This window comes from Ixodes scapularis, unplaced genomic scaffold (assembly GCF_016920785.2).
Source record: "Ixodes scapularis isolate PalLabHiFi unplaced genomic scaffold, ASM1692078v2 PGA_scaffold2__306_contigs__length_199485367, whole genome shotgun sequence".
In the NCBI taxonomy this organism is placed as follows: Eukaryota; Metazoa; Arthropoda; class Arachnida; order Ixodida; family Ixodidae; genus Ixodes; species Ixodes scapularis.
In genome coordinates, this window is record NW_024609857.1 from 51,797,098 (window position 1) to 51,809,316 (window position 12,219).

General features: G+C 49.2%; 1 protein-coding gene across 1 annotated transcript; it reads right to left on the bottom strand.

Annotated features, from left to right (window-relative positions):
- Positions 1–293: 293 nt before the first annotated feature.
- LOC121048565 lies at positions 294–3,970 on the bottom strand. The gene is made up of 2 exons (XM_042291390.1): positions 2,774–3,970; positions 294–2,599 (listed from the first exon to the last, which is right to left on the bottom strand). Exons 1-2 carry the CDS (start codon positions 3,968–3,970, stop codon positions 368–370), a joined length of 3,429 nt encoding a protein of 1,142 aa, XP_042147324.1. The 3' UTR covers positions 294–367.
- Between the last annotated feature and the right edge of the window lie 8,249 nt (positions 3,971–12,219).

Genomic DNA, 12,219 nt, shown 5'->3' on the forward strand with positions numbered 1-12,219 from the left:
TAAGGGTTTTTCTGAGGCCGTACGCTTTGCCCGCAGTAAGCTTTATGAGTATGGAAAGAGTCTAAATGTGCCGTTTAAAGTTCGTTGTAACAAACTGCACATCAATAACAAACGTTTCGTCTTTGACGTAGAGTCTCAGTCTGTAGTTGAGCTCGCATAACTAGGTACACGTAAAAAAAACAAAGCTTTGTCATCTTAATGCTTCACAGCGCACAAGATCAGACACACTTAAAAACGAAAATCACGCACACACAGGAAGAACACTCACGCAGCGCTGACTGACAACTGATGATGATGATTAACTTTATTTTCAAAAAGGGTGGCGCCATGGCCTCATTGGGGGAAGGGGAACATAGGTAGGAAAACTTTACATTCGGCGGTGCACTCCTGTCGAGCGCGCGAACTCCCATAGGGAGATCAGCGTCTCCCTGGCCCGTGCCTCGTTAACCGGTGTGATCCAGGCCTCTAAAGTGTCGATGTGAGGCCCCAGGTGTTCGGCTCTTTTGTCTCGCAAGCCGGCACAATCCCAGAGTAAGTGTCGGATCGTCGGGCTCACGCCGGCGGTGCATGTAGTGCAGACGACAAGTGCAGCGGGCTCGGACCCTTCCGGTGGCACTTGGTCGGGTGGGCGGCCCCTCCGTGGTTTGTAGCTACGCCACCGAGCGAGTATGTCTTCGGTGAGCGCAGCTCCGGTGCGGGCCTTGTGAATTAACACTTGTGCCCCTCTGGGTAAACCCTTGGGTAGCGGTGCCGGGTTGTAGGGTGTTTGATCTCGCAGCCGACGCTGATCCTCTTGTCGGGCCGCAGATTTCTTCTCTATGGGGTCTGGGTCCGGCGGCGCGAAGGGGACGAAGATCCCTGGGTTGGAGCGGTCTTCCCTTTGCTCGCTCGCCCACGCGTGTGCGGCCTCGTTACCGATGCCGCCCGCGTGTCCCGGGACCCAGTCCACTCTCACCTCAATACCTTTGGTGTTTTTCAAATACGAGCACAGACTCTTGATTCGCTGGCAGAGCGTCCCTTCGCGAGGAGTTTTCCCCAGACGGGCAAGGGCTTCCCTACAATCCGTGAAGATGGTTACACGGGTGGGTACGTCCACTGGGTCGAATGTCTCTCTTATTCGAGATAGTGCCAGGTGTATTGCATCCAGTTCGAGGCGGCTCGTGCTAGGTTCGCTGTCGTATTGAAGTGTCTGAGCATATCGGTCCTGGCCAGTAGCGTAGGCGAGTGTGGCCCGCTTCGTCTCTTGGCACCATGCGGCGTCTGTGAAGACCGCGTGCTCCACGAGGTCTGCCCGCGCAGCAAGTGCAGCTCTTTCTTCTGAATGTTCTTCGCGGTGTTGTTTGCGAGTGAGCGGCTTGGGGTTTCTGACCATAATGTCCTCCCATGGTGGCATGCTCTTCAGAGGCGGGGCCTCTCCTACGGGAGGCCGCCAACCCTGTAAATCCAGAAGACGTTGACCGGCTCTAGTCGATGTCCGGCGCCGCTGATGGCCGGCAACGCGGGTCTCAATGATGGCTTGTAGAGTCGGAAGATTCGAGTACCGATACAGCTCTTCCGTCTTAGTGTGTCTTGGGAGACCGGTGATTGCACGCAGGCTTTCACGATGCAATATTTCCAGCTGTTTGAGCTGCGCCTTGGTCAGGACGAAACATGCGGCTCCATAGCAGGCTTTTGAGGTCAGGACTGCTTGAGTGAGCAAGCGGATGGTGCTCGTGCCCGCGCCACCGAGGCGGTTGCCCATTCTCTTAATGAGTTGGAGCTGTTGTCGCCACTTGGGTTTGAGTTGCTTGATCCACTCTTGCGCTCCTCCTTGTTCGTGCAGTGGGACTCCCAATATGCGAATCCAGCGTTCGGGGGAGCGCTGAATGGATTGGCCGGCCAGGGTCAGGTGTATTTGAGCTCTGTTGTGCTCAAGACCGCCGACGATGAGGAAGGCTGTCTTCTCTGGGGAAGGTTGCATGCCCGTAGTTTGCAGGCACTGGTCAATGGCATCTAGGGCCATCTGCATGGTTTCGACCGTTTCTTTAGTGTCGAGCTTTGTGTTTCGGGGGTCCACCCAAAGGGTGATGTCGTCCGCATAAGTTGTGTGCTGAAGGTGTGGGATGGCGCGCAACACTCTTGCTATTTTTCTCATGACCAAGTTGAAAAGGGTCGGCGAAAGGATGGCTCCTTGAGGTACTCCACGGAAATTCTGGAACATGCGGGGTTGCTGGGCGCCCGAGCTGATCTCAAAGGTACGATTCTTGAGGAAGCTTTTCACGAAATTGATTATGCGGGTGCCTGCGCCACTCTCTTCGAGTTCCTCGATCACTGCCGAATGCTCGACGGTGTCAAAAGCTTTCCGGAGATCCACTGCCACCAGGAGTCCGGGTACCTTGTTGGTTCCTCGGCGCCTCTTACCCACAAAGTTTCGAAGGAGGTGTAGGCTGTCGTGGGTGCACAGTCCGGGGCGAAAACCGGTCTGCGCAGTGTCGTAGTAAGGGTCGTCCCTGGCTTCTTCCAAGACATACGTGAGTCGCGTAAGGATCATCCGTTCGATTAGCTTGCATAGCGTAGACGTAAGTGAGATTGGTCGGAGGTTCTGTATTTGATCCGGACTCTTTCCTGGTTTCGGAATAGGGTACACCACTGAATGTTTCCAGTCGGCCGGTAGTACTCCTGACGCCCAGACGTCGTTAAGTTCTTTCAGGAGCTTTCGTTTCTCCGGCTCGTCCAGGTTGCGCAGCATGCGCCACGTGATTCCATCCTTGCCAGGGGCGCTGCGCTCGTTGACAGAGTCCAAGGCCAGTGTCAATTCTTGAATCGTGAACGGGGCGTCTTGTTCTGTGTCGCTCGGCGGTTGCAGTTCGTACAGGCACAGGTCCGGATCGTTAGCAGGTTGTGGGAAAAAGGCCTTGGCGGCCGCTTCCTCAAACTGCTCCGGAGTTTGGTCGGTGGCTAGCTGGATGTTGCGAGCAGTGTTGGGCGCCTTGGTCTTGCCGGTCAAGGCTCTGTGGGCGCGCCATAGCTTGCGGGTGCCAGTTCGTTCGTCAAACGTCGCGCAGTGGTCAAGCCACCTCGAGCGAGCCAGGCGGTTGGCATATCTACGTCCCTGTGCCGTCTTGTTGCGCAAACGCACTAGGTCCTTGAATCGTTTGCCGTTGTTAAGATATATCTTGTGGAGCCGCTTGCGTGCTTCCCACAGGTTGATTAGATGTTTGTCGGGAACCGGGTCTTGGTCTTCCACCTCCAGGTTTCGCGTGGCCGCTTGCGCTGCCCTCAGTAATTTTGCGGTTACGGGAACCGCGTCTTCGCACGTGGCCACCGCCTTTCGGAAGGCGTCCCAGTCGATAGCCTGAGTTAAACGTCTGCGCCCTGCTTTGCCGCCGGTTGAGAGCTCCAGCCAGATGGGATAGTGGTCGGACCCCATAGGGTCCGGTCCGCACCGCCAGTCGGTCACCAGTCGGGAGTCTGCCCAGGTCAGGTCCGGGGTGGTGTCTCGCTGTCCCTCGTGCAGTCCGTGGCGCGTTGGGTAGTCGAGGTCGTTGGCCAGGGTGAGGTGCGCCAACTCCGCTGCCTCCTTTAGCCGCGCGCCCCTGGCGTTAGCAATCGAGTACCCCCAGTCCGGGTGGTGCGCGTTAAAATCGCCCGCCACGAGCAGGCGGTCACGGGGGTAGCGCTGCCGGAGGTCCATCAGCCATTGGAAGCCGGCTTGTCCAGCGTGGCCGCGCCTGGAACAGCTTGACTCAGGTCTCGCGTAGCAGGAGGTTAGGATGACCCGGTGACGTCCAAGCGTGCAGCGAACCGCCACCACCTCCTGGAACGGGTTGCAGTAGGCCGTCGTATCTATTTGTGCCTGTGGGAGGCCTTTGCGCACAAACACCGCAGCTTGTGCTTCAATGGTCTGAGATGTGTCACTTGATCCGCCTCTTAGTCCGTGTTCAATCGTTGGTTGGAAGTATCCGTTGAAGCCCGAGATGCCCGGACTCATCCCCCGTGTCTCCTGCAGCAGAAGCGCCGCCGGCCTTCCGGTTAAGCGGAAGAGCTCGACAAGCTCGGCAGCGCTCTGACGTAGCGAGCGGCAGTTCCACTGCAGGAGGTCGGGAGGACGCTCAGGCGGTGGGTGCGCCGAGCTGCTGTTCAGTGGAGGTTGGTTGCGGCTGGTGCAGGCTGGGTCCATGTTGGCTAAGTATGGGGGAGAACATCTGAGCGACCTGTTGTGCGACCATTTGAGTCACCTGTTGGAGGAACTGCTGCGTTTGTTGTTGTTGTTGCATTTGTATTTGCTGCTGCATCTGCTGTATTTGTTTCATCTGCTCTGCTTGCTGCTGTTGCTGCTGTATGAGTTGTTGTATCCATACCGGCGGCTCGTTAGAGTTCTGGCTTGCTGCCTGGTGCTGGGGTGCAGGTACGTGGGATTGCTTTCTTGCCTGCTGTCGTGTGGATGAAGTATTTCCAGATGGTGTGCGACACCGCCCAGGTGAAAGGGACTGGCGTCGCTTGCTTTTCTCAAGGAGCTCGGTTTCCAATCTCTCTTCTTCCTCAACTTCAAAGTGCAGCGCCCGGAGCCGATCTGCTCGTGATTTCTGCCGTTGATTGTGTTTGCACTTGACTTGTTCCATTGTACGCTGAATTTCTTTCAGTTGTTGTTCCAGACGTTTCATTGTGCTATCGAAATCGGCTTGATCGCGGTCTTGCTCGACCTGGAGTGTCTCAAGCATCTGGCGTGCATTTGGGCTGCGACCGCCCTTGAGACCTCTCGCAGTTATATCGGCGTAGGAGTGGAGCGGATCCTGGATCTGAACCTTGTTCGACCCGCGCAGCTGGGAGGTAGTACTCTTGGAACCGGGACGTGAGTTAGTGGTGCCAGAGGGTTGCTTGGATCGCTGCCTGCGCTTGCGCGAGCGGCTCCGTGCCAGTCTTTCTTGTTTGGCTCCTTCCCTTTGTTTAGCGCGCTGAGCGAATTGAGCTCGAGCGGGACAAGAGGGATCAGTAGCCACGTGTCCATCCTGTTTACAATGACCGCAGTACTTGGCCTCGCCATTCGGGCAGGCTTCCGGGGGTTGCTCGTGTTGTTTTCCGCAGTTGCTGCAGACCGGCTGGTTAATCGGGCAGGTGGTAGCTTTATGTCCCGGGCGGTGACAGCGCGGGCACACGAGCGATCGCTGTTCGTAGCATTCCACCCTTCTTGGGAAGCTCCAATACATAACTTCGCGTGGCGGATGCGGAGATGCAAAGTGGATGAGGACTGTACCTTTGGAGCCCATAGGCCGGGCCGTCAGGACATCCACTCCGTCGGCGTACAGCGCCTCCAGAAGCTTAGCCGTGGGTTCGTTGGGTTTGCAGCCATGGATTACTCCCCGGGAGATACCGTCCGTGGGAACTTGGTGCGTACGCACCGGGAGTGGTGGTCTCGATCGCAAAGGTAACACACCCATACGGAGGAGATGCGTGGCCTGCGTGGAGTCGCACGTAGTAACGACGATGGTATTAGAGAGTTTGCTCACCCTCAGTATCTGATGTTTGAGCAACTTGGGGTCACCGGCGAAGGAGCTGATAATGGTCTTCAGCTCTTCTGGGTCCAAGCCCAATACGTCGCATCTTTCTGTGGGCTGTATCTTGATTACATGGGTGCCGAGAGTTACACGTTCCTTGCGGCTTGTGGTGGGTAGGGGTTGGCCCGATGCCTTGAGTTGCGCTCGGCGCTGGGTTCTCGTTGTAGCCTTTTCCCAAAGTCCCTCCAAGTCAGTGGCGTCCGGCTCTCGCGAAGCCCATGAAGCCTGGAGACTCGTGTCTGCGTCTTTAGGACTATCGTCGGACGAACGAAAACGCTTTGCATTATTGGACGGGCCGAAGTCCTCCGCGTCCTCGTCCATCTCTTGCGAGGGAGGGGGAGAGGTTTCGTACGAAGTGACAGCGGCATGATCCTGAGTAGCCTGCAGCAACTGCAGCCGCGGTGGCGCAACCAGAGGCGTCGTCATGTCCGGGAGTTAAAACTGCGTCGTGGGTCCGATGGGCCGGCGGCGCAACCGTCACCGTGCCCTATTCCTTGCCGCGCTGGGCCAGTAGGCTTAGCGCGGAGGGTTCAACGAAAGACTCATAAAAGGTGAAAAAGGGCTCGAAATTGAGCAAAAAGTTGCTCACGGATGCGAGTAGAGCTCTCAAACCGCTGGTGAAATCAAAGAAGAGAAGAGATGAAACCAATTACATTCCAGTACAATTAGGACAAGGCCGCAGGAATGCCAGGAAACGATTCGAACCAGTCTTCTTCGTCTTTCCCAAAGGGGTCATCCTGACTGACAACTCAAATGTATTATGCCTCATCTTCATCTTCACTCACTCCGATGCAAATGGCAGTGAAACAAAAAAACAAGGGTCATATGAAAAAGAGAAAGGCAAGAACAAAAAAAGGATTAAAAACAAAATATAGAAGGAAGAAAAAAATATAGAAGGAAAAAAGTAATGAATTCCCTGTACAGCGGACGTTGCTACTGTGCTTTTTCTATATGACCCTTGTTTTTTTGTTTCACTGCCATTTGCATCGGAGTGAGTGAAGATGAAGATGAGGCATAATACATTTGAGTTGTCAGTCAGCGCTGCGTGAGTGTTCTTCCTGTGTGTGCGTGATTTTCGATTTTAAGTGTGTCTGATCTTGTGCGCTGTGAAGCATTATCATGGATTACCAACTCGCCCAAGCTGAAGTTCTGACCAATTTGTCATCTTCCCCTCATACCGTAACGCGCGATAAAAATCAAACATTATCTGTCTTTTTCACAAATATCCGTAGCATCATTCCAAAACGTACCGCGCTGCATAGTGTTCTTGAGGACAATTCGTCTGACATAGTCATTCTCACGGAAACCTGGTTAAAACCTGATATTGAAGATAAAGAACTTTTCCCTGCACATCTATGCTATAACATTTTCCGGCACGACCGGCCCAGCAGGAGAGGCGGCGGTGTGCTAATCGCAATAAAAAAGAATATTTCCTCTTTTAACATTTGTTTAGTTAACCATGGTTTAGAATTTCTGTGTATATGCATTTCTACATCGTCCAGCAATGTCATTCTTGGTGTATGTTATAGGCCACCGGATTGTGCTTCATCCTTTCATACAGAACTGTGCTCCGTGCTTCTGGACATAAAAAATCGTTTCCCGAAAGCTGACATGCTCCTCTTTGGCGACTTTAATTTTCCTTCCATAGACTGGCCTAATCTATCACCAGGAAGCTCCACCGCATCAAAATTGTTCCTAGATATGTGTCTCAACCTAAACTTCACACAGTTAGTTGATAAACCAACACGCTCTGACAACATCCTCGACTTGGTTTTAACTACGTCATCTGACCTTGTCAAATCCATTCACTACTGCGATGGGCTCAGTGATCACAAAGTACTGCACATCGACTTGTCACTTCCCGTTCTCATGAAGCATCCCATTTCCAAAATTATTCACGATTACAACAAAGCTGACTACGCATCAATTAACCATGAGTTGACCATTTTCTTCGATCATTTCATTTCTAATTTTTATTGTAGATCAGTAGAAGAAAATTGGGTGCTATTCAAGAGTAAAATAAATAATCTGGTACACATGTTTGTTCCAACCATTCATATACGCTCTGACACGACAAATCCTTGGTTTACAAAAACTCTGCTCTCATTAGGCAATAGGAAGAAAAGACTCTTCACAAAAGCCAAACGTACGAACACCCCCCAAGCCTGGGATGCTTACAATTCTGCCCTAAAAGCATACACCAGTAGTCTTCGACTCTCTAAAAAAAAATTATTTTTTCACGACTTACCTAATATACTTCATAGTAACCCAAGGAAGTTCTGGAGCTTAATCTTGCCGAAAAGTAGCAACCCTGTCATCCATCTTAAAAACGCTAATGGCGACCCCATCCTGGAGAGCGACTGCCCTAGAGTCTTTAATGATTACTTTTCTTCAGTTTTTACAAACGAGTGCTTGGACAGCGTTCCCATATTCCCCGATCAACCCTACGAGCCTATGCCCCCTATCACTGTTACTTCTGCCGGAATAAAAAATCTAATTGATAAATTAAAACTTACATCATCTGCTGGTCCCGATAATATCAACTCTAAAATCCTAAAAAATACTAGCATAATTTCAAGCGAGTTTCTTAAATTGATCTTTACCCAATCACTTTCTGAATGCTGCCTTCCCTCTGACTGGAAGATGGCCAGGGTAGTCCCAGTTTTTAAGCAGGGTAGTCGCTCTTCTGTGTCTAATTATCGCCCAATATCATTAACCTCCATCTCTTGCAAATTACTAGAGCATATACTTTACTCCCATATCATGTCTCACCTAGCAAGTAATTCTTTTTTCTTCAAGCAGCAGCACGGTTTTCAAAAGGGACTTTCCTGCGAGACTCAGCTTTGTGATTTTGTTAATGACCTACACACTAACCTTGAATGTCATACTCAGACTGACGCCGTTTTTCTTGATTTCTCAAAAGCCTTCGACCGTGTCCCTCATCAACGCCTACTCTCTAAGTTGTCATCTCTACACATTGACCCACTCACATTTTCATGGATACGTGACTTTCTTTCGTCCCGCGTGCAACTAACGTCAATTAATGACCAAGAATCATCCCTAACAAACGTGACTTCTGGTGTTCCGCAGGGGTCTGTTTTAGGGCCTCTGTTATTCTTAATATATATAAATGACCTCCCTAGCAATATTTCCTCTAAAATACGTCTATTTGCAGATGACTGCGTCGTCTATAACAAAGTAACATGTGTGCAAGATAACGACCAACTTCAAAGTGACTTATCTAAAATTAGCAAATGGTGCGATGACTGGTTGATGTCGTTAAATAAATCTAAATGCAAACTAATTCGCTTCACTAGGAAAAAATCTGTACTGTCCTACCAATACTACCTGGACTCCGACTTAATTGAGAATGTTTCTATGTATAAATATCTTGGTGTAAGACTAACACCCGACCTCTCCTGGAATAATCACATTGAAGCCATTACTGCTGACTCATCAAGGACCCTTGGACTGATAAGACGTAACCTACGATCCGCACCTCCCCTGGTTCGAAAACTGGCGTACGACACGTACGTCAGACCTAAATTAGAATACGCCGCTACCATCTGGAATCCCCATCAAATTTACCTAATTAACAACCTCGAAGCAGTTCAAAACAGGGCTGCTCGTTTCATCCTGTCTACTTATGATCACTCATTTAGTGTTTCCGCCTTGAAAAGTCAACTAACTATGTCCTCGTTGCAGCTCCGCAGGAAAGTCTCTCAGCTCTGCCTTCTTCATAAAATCTACTACCACATTCCAGTCCTTAAAAATGAGTTGCTATCACCCCCCGACCGAATATCTTCACGCCTTAACAACACATGTACAATCAAGCGTATTTCAGGCTCTACAAACGCATTCAATCGATCATTCCTCCCTCAGGCCATCAGCGACTGGAACAACCTCCCATCGTCCATTGTCACCATTGTGGATCCGATTAATTTTCTATCGTGTATTAAACTTCATTTATCGTCCTACTAGTGCTATGAGTTGTGTAACTTTGAGCAGACCTGAGTGTGTTAAGTGTGTTTTAGTATCCTTTTCTGTTTTTTCTTGTTCTTGCGTTTTTCTGTTGTATAAAACTTGATTACCCCCCCCCCCCCCCCCCTTATGTAATGCCCTTCACGGGCCCTTAAGGTGTAAATAAATGAAATGAAAAAATAAGGCAGCAGAGCCGCTTTTACCGTAACCGTCATATTTATGCAGCATCAACACGCCCAAACAAATCAAACAAGATCAAACAAGATAGTTAACTGGGATGGCAGGCCTAAGCCAGCCGCGGTACAAAAACCTGCACCACGCAACGCTCCCTGAAGTGTGTACTGTACATGCGACAGTTTGCTGCAAGCTGCGTTGGTTGAAGATATATTCCTCTAAATACCTCGGTGAACGCGAAACGATCAGCACTCATAAAAATAGACGATCTGTCTGAGCTACGCGGTGTATAGAACTCAGTCTTGTACACGTTACTAAAAAAAAGTAATCGATTACAATTACTATTACTCTTGGCTAAAAAGTATTCCATTAGATTACTCGATTACCCGGCGGCAAAAGTAATTAGACATTACTTAAAGAAGTAATCTTTACTTTTCCGATTACTTTATTGTTTGAAGACACATCTTTAGCGCTTGTAGCAATGAACTACTTCCAACCTATATTTCAAATTTGCACAAGTATTGAATAAGAAAAACTAGCTCCCTCTTCGTGGTCGTTGCACCTTCACAATGCGGACACAAGCATAGAATTCGTTTGAAGACGTTTAATGATTTGGGCGTTCGCCAGTGTATGTGTGTGGGTGGGGGGGGGGGGGGGGGGCGGAGGGGGTTCTAGATCTTGTTAAGCTTGAGCAAGGGTTGTCGCTCAAAGTTTGCGTCGCTCATTTTATTATTCACATGTGGATGAGCTCGCATGTTATACAAAAGAGCAGCAGCTCCAGGATTTGAAACGGATCATGTGTAGTATCCATTAGTGGAAGAGATCGCCCCGACCACTTCTCAACTCGAAACATTGCTTGTCACAAAGACCACGTAGGGGAAATGGGGAAATATTTCAACTGCCTTTGTTATATTTTGCATCCGCTTTAAGGATTCTTCGGTTCTGGTTCTCCTTCGGGCTGCGAGTAGGTACCTAAGCAGGATTTTTTTTTTTTTTTTTTATTTCTGTGTGTGTGTGCGTGAGGGGGCTAGTTCGAACGAAGGACTCACAAAGCTACAATCTGCTTTCTCAAACTTCGCCCTGAATGGCCTTTGTCACGCCCTGTGGCTTTCCTGGGGCTTCCCACTCCCAGTCCCAGCTCGAAAAAAAAAAAAAAAAACAAAAAAAAAAAAACGGACATTCTACAGAAACTGTACACAGAAAGAGATTGACCCCGGTTCTTACAGCTCCTGAAAAATCTTTCTTTTTTCCTTTCGAAAAAAAAAAAAAAGCAAATTTTATTTTTGTCATTTCATAAAAAAGGGCGTGTGCCGTGGGGGGGAGGGAGGGGGGGTCCCGTGGACAAATTGTAACGGTTACAAGTAATTTTATTACTTCAAAAAGTAATCAGATTACTCTTGTGATTACTGCCTAATAAAAGTAATCAACTGATTACAAAATTACTCCAAAAAGTAATCGATTGCAAGTAATTTTATTACTTGTAATGCGTACGGTACAAGTCTGATAGAACTATACTCGTAAACACCTCTAGCATGTTGGTTACTGTTTAAAATAAAAGCGGAAATGGCAGTTTAGTAACATATTTGCAATATTGTAAATGACTTTGAGTCATTCGGTCTTCAAACGTAAAAAATAAAATACAAAACATGTAGAAAAAACGGCGAAAATGTATCACAATTACTTACAGCAATGAGTTTATAACTAACATTACAACTTAAGCATCGATCATCTCTCCAGCGAATGATAGCTCGAGAAGCTAGGGTGCCTACAAAAAGAAACACCTTTCGCTAAAGGGCAGAGCCTCTGCCTAAATTCCGTTTAGCGGCTGAAATATAGCATATAGCAGGAAGGCTGAGACTGCAGATGTCATCGTCCGCTGCGTTTTTTCCTAAAATTTAATTCTGTATATGACGGTTCGATCCATTTATCGAAATATAAATTTTTTTCTTTCAAATATAATCTTATTTCTAAGAATAAAAAAACGTATTGAAGTCTTGTCGGTTACAGTACACACATAAAAAACCTGACAACGGGGGAGCGCCCAGGAAGCAAAAGCAAAGATAACAAGCAGCTGTTTTTTGTGTGTTTTTTTACGTTTTTGTTGCGCAGTTTTTTGAAGGTGAGTCTTGGCGCTAACGCGTTACAAGTAACGGCGTTACCGTTAACACGTTATTTTAGAGCGCAGCTCTTAGGGGCCCGTTTCCGGCTTGAGCGGCGTCGGCGTCGCCGTCGGCGTAACCGCGAGGTCACGTGGCCCCCTGAAGTCACGTGACCCCCGGAGGTCACGTCACCTACTGAAGTCACGTGACCCCCTTGAAGTCACGTGATCCCCCTAAGGTCACGTGACCCCCAAGGTCACGTGACCCCCTTAGGTCACGTGACCCCCAGAGGTCACGTGACCTCAAGGAGTCACCTATCCTTCAGTACGCTTCCATCTTCCTCGTCAAGAGCTGCGCTCTAACCGGCGTTACAGGAAATTGTAAACGGCTTTCATTTTCTCTTTTTTTTTGTTTCCGGAACGTAGTAACAT

Coding starts and splice junctions, on each gene's coding strand:
- LOC121048565 (XM_042291390.1), bottom strand. CDS start 3,970: ATGAGTCCGGGCATCTCGGGCTTCAACGGATACTTCCAACCAACGATT. Junction 2,600..2,773: donor TGACACTGGCCTTGGACTCT/GTCAACGAGCGC, acceptor AAACCAGGAAAG/AGTCCGGATCAAATACAGAA.